The sequence below is a fragment of the Nicotiana sylvestris genome, chromosome 11, assembly GCF_000393655.2.
Source record: "Nicotiana sylvestris chromosome 11, ASM39365v2, whole genome shotgun sequence".
NCBI lineage: Eukaryota > Viridiplantae > Streptophyta > Magnoliopsida > Solanales > Solanaceae > Nicotiana > Nicotiana sylvestris.
Window position 1 is genome coordinate 153,017,276 of NC_091067.1, and position 23,151 is coordinate 153,040,426.

General features: G+C 36.0%; 1 protein-coding gene across 4 annotated transcripts; it reads left to right on the top strand.

The window, feature by feature from the left end:
• Positions 1 to 1,106: 1,106 nt before the first annotated feature.
• On the top strand, positions 1,107 to 22,738 carry LOC104243488 (rho GTPase-activating protein 7-like). 4 transcript variants are annotated; one of them, XM_070162374.1, is made up of 22 exons: positions 1,107 to 1,384; positions 3,626 to 3,662; positions 4,575 to 4,651; positions 8,872 to 8,942; positions 9,023 to 9,101; positions 9,653 to 9,797; positions 9,941 to 10,060; positions 10,940 to 11,017; positions 12,233 to 12,288; positions 12,406 to 12,475; positions 13,423 to 13,510; positions 14,202 to 14,445; positions 14,853 to 15,074; positions 16,196 to 16,525; positions 17,120 to 17,169; positions 18,034 to 18,094; positions 18,179 to 18,262; positions 18,697 to 18,810; positions 18,898 to 19,067; positions 20,505 to 20,574; positions 21,649 to 21,849; positions 22,303 to 22,738. In XM_070162374.1, exons 1-22 carry the CDS (start codon positions 1,325 to 1,327, stop codon positions 22,483 to 22,485), a joined length of 2,610 nt encoding a protein of 869 aa, XP_070018475.1. In that variant the 5' UTR covers positions 1,107 to 1,324; the 3' UTR covers positions 22,486 to 22,738. The 4 variants fall into 4 exon arrangements, with proteins under 4 accessions (XP_070018475.1, XP_070018474.1, XP_070018476.1 ...); XM_070162373.1 differs by having other exon boundaries at positions 1,145 to 1,384; positions 22,300 to 22,738; XM_070162375.1 differs by having other exon boundaries at positions 1,145 to 1,384; positions 20,505 to 20,569; positions 21,665 to 21,849; positions 22,300 to 22,738.
• Positions 22,739 to 23,151: the final 413 nt, after the last annotated feature.

The following is a 23,151-nucleotide window of genomic DNA, read 5'->3' on the forward strand; positions in this document are numbered from 1 at the left end:
TCACCCGTATATTATACAGGAGTCAGCAAAGTATACCGGTCCAGCATAATATGCTGGAGTTGCGTCCACAGATGCACCGAACTCTCGTATATTATGCGGGACCGGTCTCTGTTGCAGCAAAATAGTGGCTATTTTTCATTGACTTAGTAAACGGTGATTATTTTTGAATTATCAGTCCGAAAACTGGCTATACCGTGCTATTTTGACTATTGCTTTCCCTCTCTTTGTCTGAAGTCCTCAACCAATAACGCAGAGCACAAGTCACGGCCAAAAAGAAGGTGAAAAGCAAAACCAATTAAATACCCAATTTATTTCCCCCTTCTTTCTTTCTTTTTCCTAATGCTAAATTATTTTTTTGTCCCCAATTTATTTCACTCTTTTTATTTAATTTCTGAATATTTGTCATTGCTCAATTAGCATTATAATTTTATAATATTTTACAAATTTAAATAAATAAATATATATATGTATATATATTTAAATTTGTAAAATATTATAAAATTATAATGTTAATGTAGCAATGACAAATATTCAGAACATTAAAATAAAAAGAGCGAAATAAATTGGAGACAGAAAAATATGTATTTCATTTTCAATCCCATTTTATGCACTAATTATATCTTATGTTCAATGTGATCATTTACACTAATGTATAAACTTGCATTATTAACTTTATTATTATGAGTCTAGATTTTGAATTATCCCCTAATATTAAGTCTAGATTTTGAATTACGTGCGATTAGACACCTTAATTTTATCTAATTACTACATATTAACTTTATTCCTGCAATGCATGTATTATGTCACAAATTCAAACTTTTCTTTTAAAACAAATATCAAATTAAAAGTTGATGTGATGATTGTTGATATTAGTGGCCATAATTATAATTTCAATTTAATATTTAACATAAGAATAAGAATAAATAGTAGTATGGAAAATCTGGTCAGTCAGTCAAACAGTGTCTCTAAATTTAATTAATTAATTCTCAACTTTACTCCACCAACTCACCCTACCCACCCAACCCACCCAACAATACCCACCCCCACCCCACATCCGGCCCTAACCTCAAAACAAAAATAGCAACACAACCCACAAACCTCTCTCTGTTGTTTTGTTTGGTTCTTGTTCCTTCTTCATCAATCTACTTTCACCAGCAGCAAATTATTATTAGAACCCTTTAGATCTCCTATTTAGATTCTCCTTTACTGAGTTAAAACCGAGTTATTGTACTCCCGATCCGAGTTCAACTCAGTTTTTGATACTATTATTTTGTCATATTTTTGAAATGTTGGGTTTATTGGGTTCACTATTTTGAATCCCTTTATGAAAATGTCGGCTTCACTTGCTGCATTTGAGCGTCCACGAATTGGTACTTCAAATACGGTAAAGTTTCTTATTTATTATTTTTTTTAAATTTTTTTTTATGTTTTATTTCAATGTTTATGTGTTTTATTGCTGGGATTAGGAGACAATTTGCGGGGTTATTGTGAAGTTACTGATGGCCAAAATTTGGACTTTTTATGAACTGGGTTAGAGTTTTTCTTTTAGCCTAATGGATAAGTTAGAATAGTAAAAGAAAAAAAATTGGTTTTATTTATAATGGCATAATCTAAAAAAAAGGGAGAAAAATGTGGGGTCATTATGAAGTCAATGATGGTCAAAATGGAAAAAAAAATGGAAATTTAATGGAGAGCTTAGAATTGCAAAAAAGAAAAAATGTGTCTATGTAGGTATTGTTTAAAAAATGGATTTTTTGGTGCTGCTAATAGTGAAGAAAATTGTGGAGTATTGTGACGTCAATGGTGGTCAAAATTGAAAAATTGGGAACTTTTGATTTGGGTTAGAGTTTTTTTAGCCCAAATGTCTAAGTTAGAATTGTAAAAGAAGATTTTGCCTCTAGTGGTAAGATTGCAACACTTTGCAACACGTGATGTGTGTATTAAACACACATCATGGGTTTTAAATTTGTCGCAGACAAACACATGATATTTGAGTGGAGAAGGGTAGAGGGAGGCTCTATTATCCACGGATGTTCTAACCTTGCTGCACTAGCTCACACTATTTTTTGATTATCAAAAAATACAGAGAGGAAGATTTTATGTCTATATTGTTATAGTTAAAAAGAAGGATTTTTCCGTTGGTAATATAGAAGAAAGTTGCAGGGTTATTGTGAAGTCAAGAATGGTCAAAATGAAAAAATTTGAGACTTTCTATGAATTGGGTTTAGAGTTCTTTAGCATAATGGATAAGTTAAGAGTTTTCAAAAATAAAATAAAATTGGGTCAGTGTGAAATAGTATGATATTAAAGATTATGTTTTGATGGTGTTATACCAGTTTTAACTAATGGTTAAGATAAAAAATATAAGAGAGGGATTTTTTTTAATGCTCCTTTATTTTTTAGGAGTTTCCTTTAATGTTGTTTTAATCAGATGATAAGATAGATAGGAAGGAATTTCTGGGTCATTTTGAAGTCAATTATAGTAAATACTTATTTGAGAAAATGAGATGTTTTTTGAATTGGATTAGAGTCAATTTTGGATCATTGTGTAGTCAAAGATGGTCAAATGATTTTCATTTAGTAAAATGTATGATTTTCCCCTTTTCTTTTCTAAGTAGTAGGAGTTATATATGTTTTTCCCAAAAACTTAGTTAGAAAAGAGAAGTAAATTTTGGGTTACTATAAAGTCAATTGTAGTCAAACTAATGAAGTTAGGGTATTTTGATTCCTTTTGCAGTTGTTTTACCCAAAAGATAACCTAAAGAAAGATGAAAATTGGGTCAATCATCAGCGTGAAGTCAATTATAGTCGAATGATTTGCATTAAAGAAATTATGATCTCTTGGTTGGAGTTACACTTATTTTACCAAAATTTAAGTTGCAATTTAGTGCAAAATAGGCTCATTCTGAGGTCAATTACTCAGTTACAACCAAATTACGTCTGATGTAGTAAATGTAGGATCTGAAACAGTGATGTGCGCCTAACCCAAATCACGTGTTGTCCCCTTATCGCTAGATCAAAGTCCTTTTGAGAATCAAGAAATCCCGACGGCCAGTGACCTACAATTCGGGACTCGGTGAATAATGACATAGTGGTTGATTCAGGTGGAACAAAAATCACGGGAGATCAAGGTCAAATCCTACTAGAGGAAAAAAGGTTAGGCGATTGCTTGCCATATATCTAAGCCTTGGTGGTAGAGTTATCCTGTATAGCAGGTGGTGCTTGCTGGAGTAGGCGAGATGCAAACAAGTTGGTACGCAGACCATTATTATAAAGAGAAGTAGAAAAAGAAAAAGAATTTCCACCCAAGTAATAATTGAAAAAGAAGGATTTTTTTTGCTGCTAATCAGTTGGCAAAAGCTACTTATATCTCTACGAAAAGTTATAGAGGCTCTATACCATCTGAAATAATAAGAGAAGGTGAGAGATGTATTGGTTATTTGATAAATAGAACATGTACGTCCTTATAGGTGTCAATATCTATTATGTTATTTTGTTCAATGCGTGAAATATCTAAATTTAAGAACTTTTGACCTGACAGTCTAACTAGCACCAGTTACTTCTATTCGTGCTTTACAATTAAAATTCTTGGGCTTCAATTTTTTAACTGGCTAATTTTTTGCAGGTTTTCAAGAGTGGGCCACTGTTTATCTCTTCAAAAGGTCCGTAACGCTTTTCCAGTTTCCTTGATGCCTTTATGTTGATAATTATTATACTGGTCCCTCATGATTTGGCTTATTTGTTATGCACTAGTTGCCTAAAACTCTGTCAACAATCCTTTACTTAATGCTGGCTTTATACTATAATAATTAAGGGCTACACTTTTTTTCCGGTTTATAAGAGTTCAACAATATCTGTTTAAATAAAAAGAGTAATTTTGCCTTTAATCTCAGAAGGCTGGTCCGATATTTGGAGGATTTTAGATTGTGATGGGTCAGTAGGTTCCATTAACATCTTTTTTCTTCTCTTATTGTGAGGAAATTTTAGAGAATAGTCAATGTAGAAAGCTGAGTTAATTTTCCTGGGTAGAGGGTGTGGAGAAATCCAGGATGATGGCAGATTTCCCTGATCTATTTTCATTTGTTATTGATCCCATATTTGTAGAAGACAACTGAAAAATGTTAGTTATGAAGATGGTGAATGTGGGAAAATTTATTGATGAGATTGAAACTACTCAGTGTGCACCACTGTTTAATGACATTTTTGAATGAAATGATGATAAGAAAACTGTCAGTTCCAATTATTTTCATCAGCTTTTCTTCACCTTCGGCAAACCACAATGAATATGTTAAAGAACTACTGTCCAAAGGGTAATAGGAGTTTGAAATACTCGGTGCATTTTTTTTTTTTGGATAAGTTCAAATGCTCAATACATTAGGTCAAAACAAAATACAAAATGAAATGCTGGGATTTGCAGTTGCTGCTGGTCCAATCTAAGTGTTATAGAACTTATTTTTGGGCTTGCACTAGCTGGTTGATGCTGAGTTCTGTGCAGTCCAATTTATTAAGCAAACTCTGTGTTTTTACCAATTTGGTTGCTTGACATCTAATTCTCAAAGAATAACTTTCTGCAGGATTAGGTTGGAAGTCATGGAAAAAGCGTTGGTTCATCCTTACACGTACATCTCTGGTCTTTTTCAAGAATGATCCTGTCAGTATAATTTCTCTGAGTGTTCTTTACTTCCAAAGTTGATATTTTTGTTCCACTATTTACTTGGTTTTATATTCTATTTCTAAAGAAAAGAGAGAATCGTAGCTTGAATTCAAGCTGATGATTAAGTTCTAGGAAAAACACCTAGAAGTTACTCTTTCCTCCTCTTTGCTCTTTGAAGTTCAATTCAGATGAGGAACGCAGTGTGCTTTTGAAGTTGCAACACATATTCTTCAAGAATTTGAAATTTCGTTGCTTGGAGCCACACGACAAATAAAAAGCAATAAGTCTGCAACTTCCAATGCGCACTACGTCCCTTGGCTGAATTGAATGCATTTTTTCCCGTTTATCTAGACTGTCAATTGAACCTATGGGGAACAAGAAATCATACTTGAAGGATGCATAAAGCGCTTTCCAACTTAATTAGCTACACAATACATCATATCTTACCTCATGCTGATTAATGTGCAACGTGCTATATTGCTATTATGTGGAAAATGAGCAATGTGATCACTTATCTTTGAATAAAATTGTATTCCTACAAGGAAGCAAATAGGATCACATATCTGTTAAATAAAACTGTATTCCCCATGATATATAGGTTATGCGGAGATAACTTTACTGTTGCTCCGAGACAAGCAAACTTGATACATGTCATATGTATCAAGTATAGGAAAACAACAAACAATAAAAGGAAATAAAGTCAGTTTTGTCACTTACATTGCTTTTTGCATTGCTTTCATTGTAGCTGCTGAGATTCTCAAAGCATCAAGAGTTTCAGTTGTAGCTTTAGCACTTTCTAGTATTATCATCTACACACTAGGAAGACTCCGTTGGATCTGCAAAACTTATTGTTTGGCACCAAATATTTTAAGATAGACCTAGAGAAATAAGCTTTATGTTGACATGGTAGCAGTGTACAAACTCAAATGTAATTGATGGAATATGGATAAACTAAAATGATTTTCTTTTTTCTAGAAAGTAATTATTTCACATGGGTTTTGTCAATACATGGTTTGACATCAGCAATTTCATGTGACAAAACTGATGAGAGAGTAGTATGAGTGCTGTATATTGCATAAGGCAAAACGCAGTGAGAAATTTTTTCGTATTCCTTATCAGTTGTGCCATGCCATTTTATTTTATTTGACACACGACACTATGCAAGTCTTACCTTTCAATTAATTATAACTACTCCTTTACCTTTATCCTCTCCTTTTCTTCTCCAGAATTCTTTGTTTATGTCCAAAATAAGTGTCTTTTTGGACTTACAAATTTGGACCAAAATAAATATCATTTTAATCAAGAAGGCATTATTTTTTTTCAAATTTATCCTTGCCCTCATAAATAATAAGTACTACTTTGTAAAGTCTTTCCATGCTAATTTACATTTACAAAAAGATTAGTAGAATCTTTTCCCATACGTGTAGATATTGGCTCAATATCCATTTAAGAATAAACCAAGCATCCGAGAGCCTAAGGAAATTCGCATAGTACGGGAAACGATCAAATACGAAAATATAGTGAGATAAAATGAGGAAAGAAACTTACGCTGGATCATTGTTGGAACCATCATCCATATTAGCAAATAAAAAGGTTCTAGTTAAATACTATGAGGAGTAACTTCTTATGGGAGGGAAATGCAGATAGAAAGAAGTTACATTTGGTAAAATAGCAAAAGGTAATAACTGCTAAAAAGGGAGGAGGTATGGGGGTTAGAAACTTGAGAATGCACAATAAGAGTTTACTATATAAATGGTTGTGGAGATACAATGATGGAAAGGAAAGCACTTGGAAAAACTTATAGATGCCAAATATGTGAAGAAGTATACATGGAGGCCTGCAACTGTTCACAGTTCAACAAAAGGCAATATCTGGAGCAATATTAGTAGGCTGTGGAATGAATTTCAACAACACACTAGGCTGAAGCTGGGAAATGGAAGTGAAATCAGATTCTGGACTGAAGTCTAGGTGGGGGATGTGAGGTTAAGTAACAGATTTCCAAGCCTATATAATTGTTCTATTATCAAAGATGGACATGTTGCCGAGTTTTACTCCACAAATGGCTGGCAATTAAACTCCAGAAGAGGTTTTAATGACTGGGAGATGGAAGAAGTGGGACAGATACTCCAATTGTTGAGCACAACAGAGATAGAGCAAAACAAGGAGGATCGATTTGTATGGACAGCAAACAGTGATATGCAATACTATGTTAAAAGCTGTTATAACCTTCTCCAGATTGTCTCCAGAAACAATCTGATTCTTATGATTCTAATTGGCCTTGGAAAATGTTATGAAGAACCAGAGTGCCTACCAAAGTGGCTTGTTTTGGGTGGATTGCCATCAGAGAAGCTTGTCTTACGTAAGATAATCTACAAAAGAGAGGATTTAGTCCAAGTAACAGGTGTTATTTATGTGAAGAAGAGTTGGAAACTGTTAACCATCTGTTTATCCACTGTAAAATTGCTAAACAGTGCTGGGAGCTTTTTTTGAATTTGAGAGGTGTTTCTTGGACTATGGTATCAGACATAAATCCATTACTGTTTAGCTGGAACGGACAAAAGATAATAAGAAGTAAGAAGCAGCTTTGGAGGACCATTCCTTTATGCATCTTCTGGACCATTTGGGAAGAAAGGAACAATGCTTGCTTTGAGAATAGAAGGATTCACATCTCTAGAATTAAAAATAATTGTATGCAAAAATTATTTTTTGGGTGTAAATGACGTTTAGTTGAGAGTGTGGATCAGTATTTAGAGTTTTTGGATTCGTTAGGAAACTTGTAATTGAAGTTCTGCTGCTGCAGGTGTTTGGCTGCTCTTGATGTAACCTTTGTACCATCTTGGTAACTTTATTAATAAAATCTTTACCTTATAAAAAAAAAAGAAGAAGAGGTTCTAGTCATGTTACTTGAACAAGAAGAACTGATTGACCTCATAATAACTTGTGTCATGTTATAATCCTTACATTAGAGGATAAGGTTATTTCAAAAAGAATAACAAATGGACAAAATCAGAAGCAACATTAACTATGAGAAAATGGTAAGAGAATCAAGTATCACATTTCAAGCCTTACTTTTTTCATTGAAGAAGAATGAGGAGGAGGAAAAAGAAAGGAGGATCAAATTTGATAAAAGCAAGCAGTGTCATTGTCTTGATTCGTTGGACTCTAACATTAACAAGTTGCTTATTCACATCAATGAGGAATGTAATTTCAAAAAAAGTTGCTTATTTAGTTCCTTCCATTTTTTTAAAATCTTTTTATTGCATCATCATCATCATCCCTTTTGTTAAGATTTATCTTTAGATTCTTCAAAATTAGCACATACGTCTTCAAATAATGGCATTCCTGAATGAACCGTGTCCTTCTTGCTTAAATGCCTATTCTACATGATCTTGCTTGAAGGGTTCTTTCCGGTTTAGATCTTAAAAATAACTAATCAGAATGCTTTAAGCACAATGAATCCAATGGGAGACCAGGTTTCGAATCTCAGTCGAGGCAGTAAAAGTGATTTCTCCCAATCTACTAAAGTCTTAGCGAGCAGGTTTACTATATTGGTGATGCAATAGAATAGTAGAAGTGCACAAAACCTAGCTCGAACACCACATTTATGGAAAAGAAAGAAAAGAGAAAAGGAAGGATCACATCCGACAATGGGTGAAAGTAACACATGTAAAAAAAGGAGAGAAAAATTCGTTTGAAATTGTTTGACTATGTCATATGTGGGCCTCCTGATACACTAGCTCACAAGTGTGTTAATTTGATGACTAAAGGTACTAAAAAGGGATGAGGTTTCTCAAAATCACGTGGAGGAAAGTTGCATCAGTGAAGCCTTAGTTAAGATTAGGACATAATAAAAGTTAAGGATCCATATATGTAATACTAATTAATCGGAATTAAACTAGTTATATAGTGATAAGTCTGATATTTAGAGAACCCTTAGTTTCCCTTAAAAGGGAAGTTATTTGGTATTGGAATGAAATGGACATGAATAGAGTAAAGTTGATATAGAGAATTCATTTAGCCGACCCCAATTAATATTGAAAAGACTTGGAAGGCTATGTGAACTCTTGGTCTAATCTGCTTTTAAATGGTAATTTGGATGCTTAAAGTCGGGAAATCTCGTTTACTCTTACTGTATGTATTAACTTTTAGCTGTGAAGCTTTTTCTCTTGTTGATTTAATCATCTGAACGCTACTGATTCATTACGCTCCTCATGTAGAGTACACTTCCACAACGAGGAGGTGAAGTGAATCTAACTTTGGGAGGAATTGACTTGAATAATTCAGGGAGGTAATAAATGAATCATGGTCTGTTATTTTTGTATGTTCAGAGTCTATGCCTTGCTCTTACTACAGTTCCTTGCTATTTAGTGTTGTCGTTAGAGAAGATAAAAAGCTTTTGACCGTGCTGTTTCCCGATGGACGTGATGGGCGAGCTTTTACTCTTAAGGTATCTCTCTCTCTCTCTCTCTCTCTCTCTCTCTCTCTTCTAAACACAAATATCATCCCAGGAACTCTTAATGCATGTTACAAGCAATTTACTAGGAGGAGTTGGGCAGCAAAATAAGTTGAATTTCTGGTTATTCTTTTCTAAAAAGCTTGAACCTCCACGGGTTACTTTACACTGGTCTCTTTGTACTCTAAAACTCTAGGATTATAGAAAACTGAACATGCAACTCAAGGACGTGCTCCAAACTGAAATTATTTTTTTTTTTGTTGAGAAAAGGGTAAGTAACTTATTTTAAATAATTTTGTTTCAGCAAAACAATATAATCAGGCCTATTAGTCTTAGATAAGCCTGATGACTACATATGTATAATGGACTGTTATAGTTAACAGTAGGAACAATTCCAAAATGACTTGAGTTCTAAACACATATCTACTTCCACTTGCAAGTAGTGTACCCCCCCCCCCCCCCGAAAAAAAACACCAAGCTCCCATGCCTGCTAAAGTATACTTATTCCTGGATCATAAAATCATCTTTTGAGCCTTGAACTGCAGGCAGAGACATTGGAGGATCTATACGAGTGGAAGACCGCCCTAGAGCATGCTCTTGCACAAGCACCTAGTGCTGTTCTTGTTATGGGACACAATGGCATTTTCCGAAATGACACTGGTGATTCTATTGAAGGGTCTTTCCATCAATGTTAGTAATGTTATCTTCCAAGACTTCCGGTTTACATTGTTAATGCTCCAGATGAGATTTGGCTGCTATGTCCAGTTGAAACTTGCCTTGTTCCCTGTTTGTTGTTAGGGCGTAAAAATCTGACCAGGTTTCTTTTTATTCAGGGAGGGATAAACGTCCTGTTAAATCTTTAGTTGTCGGAAGACCAATTTTGCTCGCCTTAGAAGATATAGATGGAGGCCCATCATTTCTTGAAAAGGCACTGAGGTTTCTTGAGAAGTTTGGTAAGGCAACCCTTTCCCTCCTGAAATATGGGTTGTGCAAGAGTAATGTTGAAATATTGTTTGCTTTAAATTACATGTTTACTTTAGTTGGATAACCTTTTCCGGTTGGTGTAATATCTTCTTTTGTTGGATAAACTTTATGTGTTATTGTGTTTGGAAACGTGGATTAAGGCGTACTTGATGTTGATATTGCTTGGAAATTTTCCATTTTCCAACAACTTATGGCCAGAAAATTTGGAAAATCTAGAAAGCTCAGGCATATTGATTCTAAACACAAGAAGCAAACCCAAACTTGTTCTTTCTTATTTGTGCATACGTATTAGCTATAACGATGTTCTACAAGCTGTTGATTATAATTAGAGGAGTGTTGATATAAACTGTTGATTATATAGTTGTTCCAGTTTCTTTTGTTGATTATTGAAAAGTAGTCTATCGTTCCTAGTTTCTTTTTGGTGTACTCATGAGGTCCCTATTTGTATAGAGGATTGGATCTCTTTTGTTGAGAACCATATTTTGGTGTAGGTTCTCTCTTTTTTTTGGTACACGACTTATATACAGGGTTAGTCCCCACTTGTTAATAAATTATTTACCTTATAAAAAAAATAGCTGTTCTATAAGCTCTGGGTGTTATGTTGATCTTGAGGAAATTGAATGATGGAAATTCTTAGTTTGTGAAGAGCCCCAGTTTCTCTCTTGTTTCTCTTTAATTTCTGATCCTATTTTCCTTTCCTCTGATACTTGTTGCAATATTGAATATCTGCTTAAATCACATATTATGATGTTGACATTGTTGTCTCTCCCTTACGGAGGATGTTGAATGGGTTTAATGATGATCAGGTTATATTTGTAAATTATTTTAATTATAAACTGCCTATTTAGGAACCAAGGTCGAAGGTATATTGCGACAATCTGCAGATGTCGAGGAAGTGGAGCGGAGAGTAAAAGAATATGAACAAGGTACATCTGCTCTAGTGCATGACTGCCATCTGTTGGATGCAGTATTACATTTCAAAAAGGCTTGTCTATCTGTACCATCTAATTTCACTATGTTTCAAGAAATTGAAGTATTGTTTAGGTCTGGAATGCATTTTGGTTATTTATTCCGTGCTATTCTATGTTATCTCTGATTTTTATAGTCTGTACCTTGGTTTAGCATTTTTTTTTTGATACGGTAAGATAGTTTTAATAATGAAGAGGGCTGAAGGTATGCAAAAGTACAGAAGATCCAAACCAGATAACCTCAACAGTTGCTGCAACAAGGTTCGAAAAAATCCAAAGAAATGCTGGATTTTTCAGCATACTGCCCCTACTCCACGAGTAAAAGTTTTGACACGCATCTAGTCTTTACGAAAGATATATGATGTTTTTTCCCCTTCAAAACACCTATTGTTCCTCTCCAACCAAGTACTCCACATAATGCACAGTGGGATGGTCTTCCACGTTGGCTTCAAGCTCATGTCCAACTTCTGATTCTGCCAGAGAGTGAGATGGTCTTTCACATCTTGTGGCATCATCCAACTTACTCCAAATATATTCGGAGGCCAAATTTGCCAAGCGAAGTTGCAACGGAAAAAGTGATGTCTATTGGATTCCAAGGATTCTTCACATAAGAAGCATCTGTTTCCAAGGGAGAATCCCTTCCTTGTAACTCGTCCTAAGTCAAGCAAGCTTCCATTGCAGCTGTCCAACCAAAGCTAGCTGCTTTAGGGGGAGCTTGTGTTTTCCAGGCTGAGCAGAATGTTCACGGCATTACTTCTCCTCCCACTTGCTTTTGCATTGCTCCTCGCAGAAATGCCCTTAATTAAGTGTAGAGTGCCGATTGCATTTGAGTAAAGGTCGATGTAGTGCTTTGCAACAGAACTAGGGTCTCACTAATGGTCCAATCCTGTGTTTTCTAATGCAATGGCCCCATCTATTTGTCCGATCTATCAGTTTTTATAACTGATGATGAAATAATTGCTATTCACACGAACTCGTGTACGACCATTATCTCTTTCTGTTTTCTCCCTACTTTTATTCTCCTTTCGTTTAGTGTCGTGGATGTGGTCTAGCTAATTGTTTTTTGAAAAAGAACATGAAGGAGAATTTGTTTTGGTGGTTTACTATATGTCCTTTTGTCCTGTTAAATATTGGATTCTCCTTCGCGTGCTGATTTCAAATTGATCTCCATAGGAAAAACTGAATTTGTGCCGGAGGAGGATGCTCATGTAATTGGCGACTGCGTCAAGGTATTGGTTAATATTTGATGAACTTCCACTCATTTGCTGCGCCCCCCTAATGTTGTTTCTCATTTTTATATCTTGATGCTCTTTTAATACAATATAATTGGTGCTACATTTATGCAGCATGTGCTTCGTGAGCTGCCATCATCTCCTGTTCCTGCTTCCTGTTGCACCGCTTTGTTAGAAGCTTACAGTAAGTAAATTTCCAATTCCTTTATAAGAGATTTTGTAACCATTTTCTGAGTATTTCTAATTTTCTTGTTACTTGTAGTCACCACGTGGCTCTCTTTCTTGTTATTCCTTGTAGTCTCTTTTATACTTGTGTTTGTTTGCTTTATCCTGCACAGCGTTTAATTATAGAGAAAAAGGTGCTCAAGTTGTGGGCTTAAACTCATGTTCTTTCCTCAAAGCTAACAAAATTTATTACATTATAATTTTTTGTTTAGTTTCACGCTCCCCAAAGTCATGTATAGCACTCACTATGACCAACTCGACAATATAAATGCCACAGAAGCTTGGTCAATGGTCAGAATAGCAGTTTCAAACATGTTCAGGTGTCTCAATGAAAACCTGGAACCCGTGGAGTTTGGGGGGGGGGGGCGGAAACAGAATTCCGTGCTAGTGCGGGTGTCTATTTACCTATTTAGCCAAAAAAAACTAAAAGACAAAAGACGAGAATTCTGTCAAATGCCAACCAGAACAGATATGAAAGAAACTTTAAACTATGTGCTTCAGCTTTAGGCAATGATGTCTTGCCATCTTCCACACCTGCCAAGAAAGAAAAGAAAAGCGTTGCGATCTTCCACCTTTTTTTTCCCCGAGTTCATGATATTTTCTTGCTTCCAGCAGTCAAATAATATAAATTATCAACTTTAAGATTTTAGTTAATTATTCTTGGAACTCGGCTAGATTATCAGTTGTGAGTAAATTAGGACATTCATTACATACTTCCCGAGTTGTACCAGTCTATTTATATTTCTTAGTTGAAGTTACTGTAGATCCATGTCTTGGTTGCTTGAGTTTCTCTTCTTTGTGATTACATGGACTACTGGTTTATGATCAGTTAATATTTTCTCTTTAGACTGTTGAAACATAAGCAATTGGTTTTCTAAGTACTAGTTGTTCCACTTTTGGCCATAGAAATCGATCGGAAGGAAGCTCGGGTCAATGCTATGCGCTCTGCCATTCTTGAGACATTTCCTGAACCCAATAGGCGCTTATTACAGAGGTAGATCCATTTTGTATTTGCTGATTAATCTGCGTGTGATTCGGATTGGATCCTTGGGTTTCAGTTTTTCATGGAATCTTTTATGGTGCTGTTGTCTTCTGCTTCTAATTGGTATCACAGCGTCCTGATAGATATACAGAGTCTTAGACAATTGAATTGCAAAATCCGTCTGGATATTAATTATCTGTCAAAAAAAGAAAATCCCTCTGGATACTAGAATCAAGATCCCAGAGAAATGTTTAGCGCTGAGCGGGTTGTCCCAAAGCTTTCAACTACTGTTAGGGGATAAGTTCTAACTGCATGCTGTTGTTCCATTACTCAAAATTCTATAATCTGTATAGGGTTTTGTCTGACGCATTTTGTTTCTCTGGGGCTCAGGTTGACTTTTTCCAAAGCTTGCCACTTTCATTAATTTTCTTTGTCCATATGCTTTTTATTTATTTATTAAGATGCGATATTTCAATATACTTCTGACAAATGTGAGGAAAATAAAAGGGATAGAGACGGACATGCTCTTATAGTCTCAGTTCTACAGTAACTCGAATCATATTTACACAGTAGTTATCCTACACCTTTATTTGAGGAAGATGAACTCTGTATACTAGTGAAAGAAGTACTTTTTGTTTTTCTTTTAGCTTCAAGTGCATGCATCAGTTTACCAACCTAACCTATAATGTTCCTCCTCCTGTAGAATTCTGAAGATGATGCATACAATTTCTTCACATGCATCTGAAAATCGGATGACTCCATCTGCTGTTGCTGCTTGTATGGCACCATTGCTGTTACGCCCTCTTTTAGCGGGTGAATGCGAGTTGGAAGATGACTTTGACGTTAGTGGAGATAACTCTGCTCAGCTTCTTGCTGCCGCTAATGCAGCAAACAATGCCCAGGCTATCATTACGACACTTCTTGAGGAATATGAGAATATTTTTGATGTAAGTGGCTCCAAAATAACTGACAAAAGTGCTTTCACCGAAAATTAAAACACTGAAGTTGCTTAAGAGTTCATTTCTTTCCTCTTTTGCGGTGCAATTTCTTTATCCTTTCTCCTTATTTATGAGTTTATTTCACCATTCTCCTTTATTTATGGCGTTTATCTTTATCCCATGGGATACCCTTTCATCTCTCTCTGCATTTATCTTTATCCCATGGGATACCCTTTCATCTCTCTCTGCATTTATTTTCTGTCTGTTTGTTCAAGACTTCCTTTTTCTCATGAAAATATTTTCTGTTTATTGACTTGGTCTATCCTACTATCGTACATATTTGTTGAACTAGCTCTGTCCTTTTACAGAATTTACTGTGATGGTTGAGCTTAGCTGTTTGTTGCCTTTGCTTACAGGACGATAATCTTCATAGGTGCTCTATTTCAGCAGATTCTCAATTTGGAAATAGTGGGAGTGAAGACTCGTCAGATGATGAAAATCTGGATATGAAGGACAATGGTTATCATGATGCTGAAAATGAGGTTGACCCAGACACCGACGATGATTGTGAGCGTGTATTGAGTGGAAAATTAAGCGAAAGCAGTGGCTCTGCTGCCAGTGATCTCTATGATTATAAGGTTCTTGTTCTCTCTTCCTCTTTCCTGAGACATGAATAAAGTGTTTCCGTTTTCCACTGCACTTACTGATTTCTTCTTTTCTCTTTCTCCATCTTCTTCATTTATTATTATTTGGAGTTGTATTATTTACTGAATCTGAACTGTTATGACTACCTTTTTTATTTTTCTGAGAGCAATTATTCCATTAATATGATTGTGGATGATATGCATGCAAAAATAAAGAATCTGGAGACAAATATAATTCTGTGAAAAGCACACCCACTTATCCTTGATAATCAAATCTCGTAGGTGCTCGAAAAATTCTGTTCCGTTGTTCCTCTCTTTTCAACTCGTACACATAATTGTCAGTGACCACTTCCCATACTTTACTTCTTCTCCTCTTCCTTCTAAATATCTAGCCTGACGTCAAATGTTTGATAGTAGCTGGCATTACCAATTAAATACTAAACATATTTCATACTCTGCTCCAGAATACAGCCTTCCCAATCTCCTGCACATAAAGCACCAATTAGCATGGATTACCTTCCTCTTCCTCAATTGTTTGACAGTAGCTGACATCAAATGTTTGACAACATATTCCAAACTGTGTTTCACAAATGCATCCTTCCAGTCTCTTCCGCATAGAGCACTAAGTGGCATGGAGTACCGTCCTCATTCTCAAATCCTCGGCTATGAGTGTGGCTTCTCTCGTTGCTATCCAAGCTAAAAGTAGACATTTATAGGTGCTCTAGGACCAAATCTAAGAGTAGGCAAGAGGTATCTCCCTACTCAGTAAATTGTGATAAAATGATTTAACTATGAATAGTCTTATTAGGATAATTTGTGTTGGAATATGTGCAGTACATGATTTGTTTATATTTGTTATAGTCAAACCAACATAATAAATGAAGAAGTTTGGTGCATATATGTCTGCCAACTATTTAAAAATTAGCTACTACTGCATTTATTGCAGTCAATTCGTCCTACGGCTCTTTCTGTACGAGGATATAATTACTCTGGTTTGTGTCAGCCTGAATTCTGCTAATTTCTTATATGGACCGTTGGCAACTAGAATTTCCTGCCCTTGGTGTATTAGATTTCTGCAGATATTTATTTAGGGTGTGCATTAATTTGATATGCAGGGTTTCGGCGGTGATGATTCAGATGTTGGATCGCCTAGGGATAGTCGTGTACAAGGAGTGACGTTAAAACCAACTGTAGATACTCAGCCCCTTGCAGGTTCTAATGTTCCATTCAGCGAACAGCTGGAAAGATGTGGAAATGAGGTTGATGTTCCTTGTGAATTAGCTAGTAGTGAGTCTCAGCGGTCTATGGGTGAAATACTCTCATCTAAGGATCCTGGGCCACCTCATGGTGTCTCCGGACCTGATTCACGTGCAGACAAGACTAGCAGCAAGCTAACTCCTTCTACCCTGAATGTCAAAAGATCAACCTTTTGGGGGAGAAACAATGTGAGTTTTGACTTTTGTCAACTGATTTCACTTGAACTATTTAATTTTTGTTGCTTAACACCTTTTCACTTGTAGTTAGTTGCATAGTTTCTTTTCTTAAACACATGGAGCTTTCCCCCCCCCCCCCCCCCCCGATCACGTGTTTAGTTTAACTTGTGTGGGCATTAATCTGCAAACCCGTGGGGTTTCTCTAGTGTCTACAACAATTGAATTTTGAAACTTTTGTATTTTTGAGAATTATCTGTGTTACCTTTTGCATACATAGATCTTGCAATTAGGAAACTTCTTAGGCTTGAAACATCAGGCTTAGTCATTGCATGCTGTACCTGTGGAGACCACAGCTAAATGATATTGCTGATTGGGATAAGATAATCATATTAATAGAACTTTAAATATGTCGGACAAAAACAACAATTCGCTCTATTTTCCTTAAATATGTAATCAAGCTTGGGAGAACTATTGATCAGTAGCATGAAAGCTTAGTTAGCTTACTTTGCTAGAAAGTATACAACAAAAGAAAGGGTTGTGTCTGTTACCCTTATGATGACAGCCGACATTGGGAATCTGATCTTTTGTTTGTTTTCTTTTGCACAGGCCAGAAAAACGCCATCAACGGAATCAATTGATTCCTCTGGAGAGGAAGAGTACGGTTTCTCCCACTAACACTCTCTTCCCCCCCCCCCCCCACTCCCACTCACTCCCTCCCTCCCCCTCTCTCTCTATCTCCCGTGGGGTCTAGAGAAACTTGTTCCATCTAATTGAGTGTTAATACGAGAACTTCCTTTTTAACAACAACAACAAACCCAGTGTAATCCCATAAGTGGGGAATATGACAACTTCCTTTTACTTAAATTAGATAATTGAAGATTGATGATTAACAGATCTCTCTGTGGCATCAATTTGGATATTTACTTCCTTATTGTTTTTTGTTTTGGGTGTTAGGATTGTTCTGTACAAACTTGTGCTCTCGTGAAGTGTCCAAATATTCGTCATTAATGTTCTATGACAAACTTGTTCTTTGTTTTGGATGTGATGTCCTTATATGTGTGTGCGCCTCTCTATATTTGTATGATTCACATTTTTCTGGATTCAGATCATACATTCAATACTGAAAGATAAAATGCTTTATCACTTTCAGATTCTATTACATTAATGAGTTAGTTTAAATCTTTTGTCATTCCATTATTATTCAATGTCCATTCCATTATAGTTGTACTATACCAGCCATCTATTTCATATTTTGTATTTCGTATTCTGTATTTCATATTTTATATCTCTTATATATTGTTGTTATTTTTATTACGCATTTTTATGGTACTAATATATCATCTCCTATTGCTTTTTTGAGCCGAGGGTCTCCTGGAAACAGTCTCTCTACCCTTCGGGGTAGAGGTAAGGTCTGCGTACATATTACCCTCCCCAGACCCCACTTGTGGGATTATACTGGGTCGTTGTTGTTGTTGTTGTTGTTGTCCTTTCTAATGTGGGCCATGATGACTTGTCGATAGGCTCGCTATACAGAGACTTGAGATTACCAAAAATGACTTGCGCCATAGGATTGCGAAGGAAGTAAGTTACATCAGTAGGCCTTGACCTCTTAATTCATCTTATCATTCCTTTTTTCTGAGACCATTTACCTTAAACTTTTGCTAGGCAAGAGGAAATGCAATTCTGCAGGCGAGCTTGGAGAGACGGAAGCAAGCCTTGCATGAGCGCCGCTTGGCTCTTGAGCAAGATGTATGATTTATTTCCCGTGTAATAAATTCCTAGAAAGCCTACAAATAATTGTGTATTTTCAAGCTAACTTCTTCCTTTTTCCAGGAGGGTCTCTGTTTAAATATGTAGTGGCTGCACTAGATTTACATACATATATACTACTACAAAACCATACACTTGGCGACCTCTTTCTTTTTTGTCATTTATACCCTTTTTTGGGGGTGATTATTTAACCTTTCCCATACAATTTCATTCCTTTCTATTTGATCTAACTTTTCTTAGTCATTTGGTCACTGTAGAAAATATAGCTGGGTTTCTCTTTGATAAACTACTTCTCCTTCTATGTGTTCATTCTAATTTATGATGTGCTGTGCACTTGTAGTTGATAAAACTTTTTGCTCCACAAGCTTCTATGCATCTTCTAATGTGTAAGATACTGTGTGATTTTGTTGAAGGTTGCAAGACTACAAGAACAGCTACAAGCTGAGAGGGATCTAAGAGCTGCACTGGAAGTTGGTTTGAGCATGTCTTCCGGACAATTGTCGGGCTCTCGTGGTATGGATTCCAAGGTTTGTATTGATGATTCGGTAGCTTTATATTGTTCATGTTTTGGTTGATTTTGTTATGTTTCTGAAAGGACTTGTACTTTCTTAAAGACTAGGGCTGAGCTCGAAGAGATAGCCCTGGCAGAAGCAGATGTGGCTAGATTAAAGCAGAAAGTTGCTGAGTTGCATCATCAACTTAATCAGCAACGGCAGCATCACTATGGCTCACTATCTGATGCTTGTGATCGACTTCAACATGGGCAAAACCATAATTCTCAACTGTAAGTTTTGGAATAGTCTTGAATGTTTTCAGGCCCCTTGCTTCAATTTCATGTACTTCTTGGTTGCATGCAGCCATTAACAATGTACTCCCTCCGTCCCACTCTATGTGGCACTCTTTTCTTTTTAGTCAGTCCCAAATCTTTCCTTATTTAGAAAAAAATTATTTTTAGAATTCCTACTTTAGCCTTAATGACTTGATTTATGGCCACACAAATATCTATGGTTTGTTTTAGACCACAAGTTTCAAAAGTCTATTTTTTCCCTAAACTCCGTGCCTAGTCTCACACTACCACATAAATTGGGATGGAGGGAATACTTATTATTTATGAAGATTTCTTCAATGGATTTCCAACTTTTCATCATGTGCATTTCAGTTTGATTAAACATTTAAATGATGATCTAAGCTATTAAAACGAACGAAAAAAAAATTTTGTCCATGTATTTTTGTTCCAAGCAAGGAATAACTTAACACCACTGCAAGTGCTAGTGATAGTGCCTTTTTTCTCATGTACTATAGCAGAAGATGGTGGAGAAAACGGCAAAAGAAGGAATAATTTGGTCTATTTTTAGGAAAAGAGGATCGATGTGTCTTAATTAGTGAAAATGTGTGATTTTGTTGTGGATCAAGGAATAACCTCATGTTAATTACAGTGACGGCTTGAGCAAGTTTTAAGCTAGTGAAGCATTATGGTTTAATGTACTCTGTGTCATTTTATTGCACTGTCTGTTCCCTTTTCTGTTACACTATTTAACTGAGCACAGTCTTATATGTTAATCTTTTCATATAAGTAATGATGTCAGAAAATAATTATATAGTACTTGAAAGATTTGCTTGGAAGAGAAAATACAACATCAAAGTTTAAATTTTAATTGTTAAATGAATCTAATGTTCTGAAATTTGTATGAGATAATATTATGACTAGATAGGATCAAATACGTTAGAAATCCCAAAATGGAAACAAGTGTCTTGCAAATTGGGATAGATAAGTAATAATCCGGCTGAGAAGTGATTGTTCTTTGACTTGTAGCTGCAAATGTAGATAAGTTTTAGCTGGGGTGGAGGGAGGAACAATTTATTCAGCTGTGGAAGTTGGGTTTCTTTTGGTGTCCAACAACTAAGCCATTATTAGGCATTACGGAAATAAAAACAGGCAATAGTTTTCTTCTGAGATGGAACAGTTGGATATGTGCCTATTATTTAAGCTTGGATATTTAGCATCTGGTTGTGGGTACTGCCTCCATGTTACAACACCGCAACACATTGTTTTTTCCCTCGTCATAGAAATTTAGAAAGTGTTCAGCATGAGATGTTGGAATTACATTTCATCTTTGGGCATGCATATTTGAAAGAATTGGGGGGAGATTGAAGTGAAATCATCTTTCATCTAACACGTTGTTGATAAATTTTTCCTTATGAAGTGTGTTTTTATCTGCAGGAAGTATTTTCAGCAAGATTTTGACGCAACACTTGCTTTCTGTAATCATGAAAGAAGACAAAGAAGTGAGGTGATTTTTATCATTTGTAGTTTAATAAGCATAGTGATGGGTATACACATTTTATTACACAATATTGGCTCATACATAGAGGTTAACTTGCAGCATCATATCTGTGTCTCGACCTGGATCTCAGAATTCTTAATCACGCTGTAATTGGCGTTACATCTTCTTATCTGTGCTCTTAAGCTATATATCTTGCTTCTTCCTGTAATTTTGTATGATAAGCACTCTGTAGTTGGCTTCTTACTTCTGCTACTCCCTAACTTGTCCCTCCCTCTTGCTTCTTTTTTGCTTAATCTCATATCTTCATTGTTTTAAGGATTTTGAGTTGGAGACACTGCTTTTTTTGTCTATAAGGGAGCAAATTTTAAACCCCTGCCCCGTATATTTTATGAGTGCTTTACTTTTAGTGCTACATGAGCTATAATTTGAGAACGTACAGCTAGTAACCATGGGATTCGCTGAAAAACCATGGAAGATCAATCTTTACATAAATATATACTTCGATTCACTCAAAAGCTCTTTCGACCTTTACCGCTATTGCATCAGTTCCTCTTCTTTTCGTACCTGAAGATGTGAATGTCAACTCTCTTCCCATTTGTGCAGATATCCACCTACAAGCTGTGAGAAATTACTCTCTTGTAATTGGTGGAATAACTTCTTACTTTGTTCCATGCTATAGTTTTATAGCTTGTTAGATCCATGCACATGTCTTATGCCGAGATTAGACTTAGGAGCTGAAACAATGATAGCCTCGTATATTCTGTGGGTGTGAGGTTTATATATTGAAGTTCATCACCTAATGACAGATATTCAGGCGTATTTATTATCTCTAGTAACCACTAGAATCTGCAGGAAACTTAAAAGGTTTTTAAGCATTTAAACTAATGCTGTTAGAGCTGAACTGTTGGGCCAAAAAAGCCTCTTTTTTTTTCCTTTTGTCAATGAAAATTATTTGTAAAAAGGATAGATGCATATCTTCTTGAAATTCTGACCTCAAGGTAGTAAATCACTATTTTCATCCAATATTCTTCAGTTGTGTATAAATTTTCATAAATGCTAAAACTTCTGAAATTAATGCAGGAATTTCTGGGTGCAGATATGAGGAATGTTAAAGGACAAGTACTGAAATCTGGCCCCAGCAGTAGACAACCTGCTCGAAAGCTATTTCTTGATACAACCTTAAGTGATTCCAAGAGTACTGAGGCTTCAACTAGTTTATCCTTGGATGAACTCGGTGCCATTGATTCTCCTTCCGTGCATTCTACTTCAAGGACCGCTGAGGTAACATAAATAAAAGCTTCTGCTGTTTCTCGTTCTCAACAGCTCATGAGCAAGCGGTCACACTATAGGCTACAATGCAAACTCATGCACACTTGGATGACTCCAACGCTATAGAAATGATATAACATAATTTGGCAGGATTCCTTATATAGGAATTCAGCCAGCATGGTTTTCTCTTATCACTTTTTGATTTAGCAACATCAGGCTTGTTGTTTAGTAACTTTGTTAGATCATCCTTAACTAGAGGTCTCGAATTCGAGCTCTAAGAATGGAGTCGTCTTTGAGAGAGCACTAAAACCTCCTATAGTGGGTTTTCTATGGCATGAATCTGGATTTAGTCGAACTTGTGTTAGATCTAGCTTCAATACATTGATCTATATGATGATTGTGCAGATACGATTATTTTGAACTTCACTGTTATGTTGTGATGATCTTTGACGATGAATTTAGCAGGCGATGGATTATAGCCAACATCCCTCAGCTGCATCTTCCACTTTGGTAGAATTAACAACGCGTCTGGACTTCTTCAAAGAAAGACGGTCACAGCTCATGGAGCAACTCCATAACCTCGACTTAAACTATGGATCAACATCTCAAGACTTTATGTACAAACCTTCATCTCCGTCATGGAACTGACTAAAATTTTTGTACGAGGCACGTGAAGGGAAGCAGCCGATATCTCAGCATTTGTACATCCTCTGTATCATAGCATATAACTCTCTCATGTACTTTATGTACTACCAGATGTACCCTTTTGTTTCTTCCACTTCTTTTCTGGTTTTAGTTATATCATTCATTCTGAATTACACCGAAAAAATAAATAAATACTTTTTGCTGTATAATAGTAGGACATGTGTCTTACCGAATGGAATTTGAAAAGCTCGGGCGACATGCTTCGAATCGACTAAAATTTTGTGGGCCCACAAGGTAGATGGCGTGGGCTATAATGGATACAGTGAAATCAATCTTTTTTTCACACTCCCTCTCACTGGCCTGAAACATATACAAATCATGAATTCTTCAGAGCGGGCAGGCAGGCCGGGGGTATGGGGACCGTCGAAGCCATGGATAGAGACTTAGCCCCTGCTTTATTTAAACAGCAAAGATAAGGTTTAAGACCGTCTCTTCTTTTCCACATCCTCATTCCTCCTTTCCGAATACTTAAGCTTCTAGTGCTGCAGAACCAGCTTTCCCAATCAATCAATTAAAATTAATGTGTAGGAACCTGCCCTCATCAAACTGATCTGTTGCACAATAGTCATTGTTTCGCCATGACCGGTCCATAAAGTAGGAATTCAGGAT

Bases quoted from the DNA above. Each gene is read 5' to 3' on its own strand.
- LOC104243488 (XM_070162373.1), top strand. From the start codon at position 1,325: ATGAAAATGTCGGCTTCACTTGCTGCATTTGAGCGTCCACGAATTGGT. The intron at 10,061-10,939 runs GTAAGGCAACCC...CTGCCTATTTAG, and splicing joins GAGGTTTCTTGAGAAGTTTG to GAACCAAGGTCGAAGGTATA. The intron at 13,511-14,201 runs GTAGATCCATTT...CTCCTCCTGTAG, and splicing joins AATAGGCGCTTATTACAGAG to AATTCTGAAGATGATGCATA.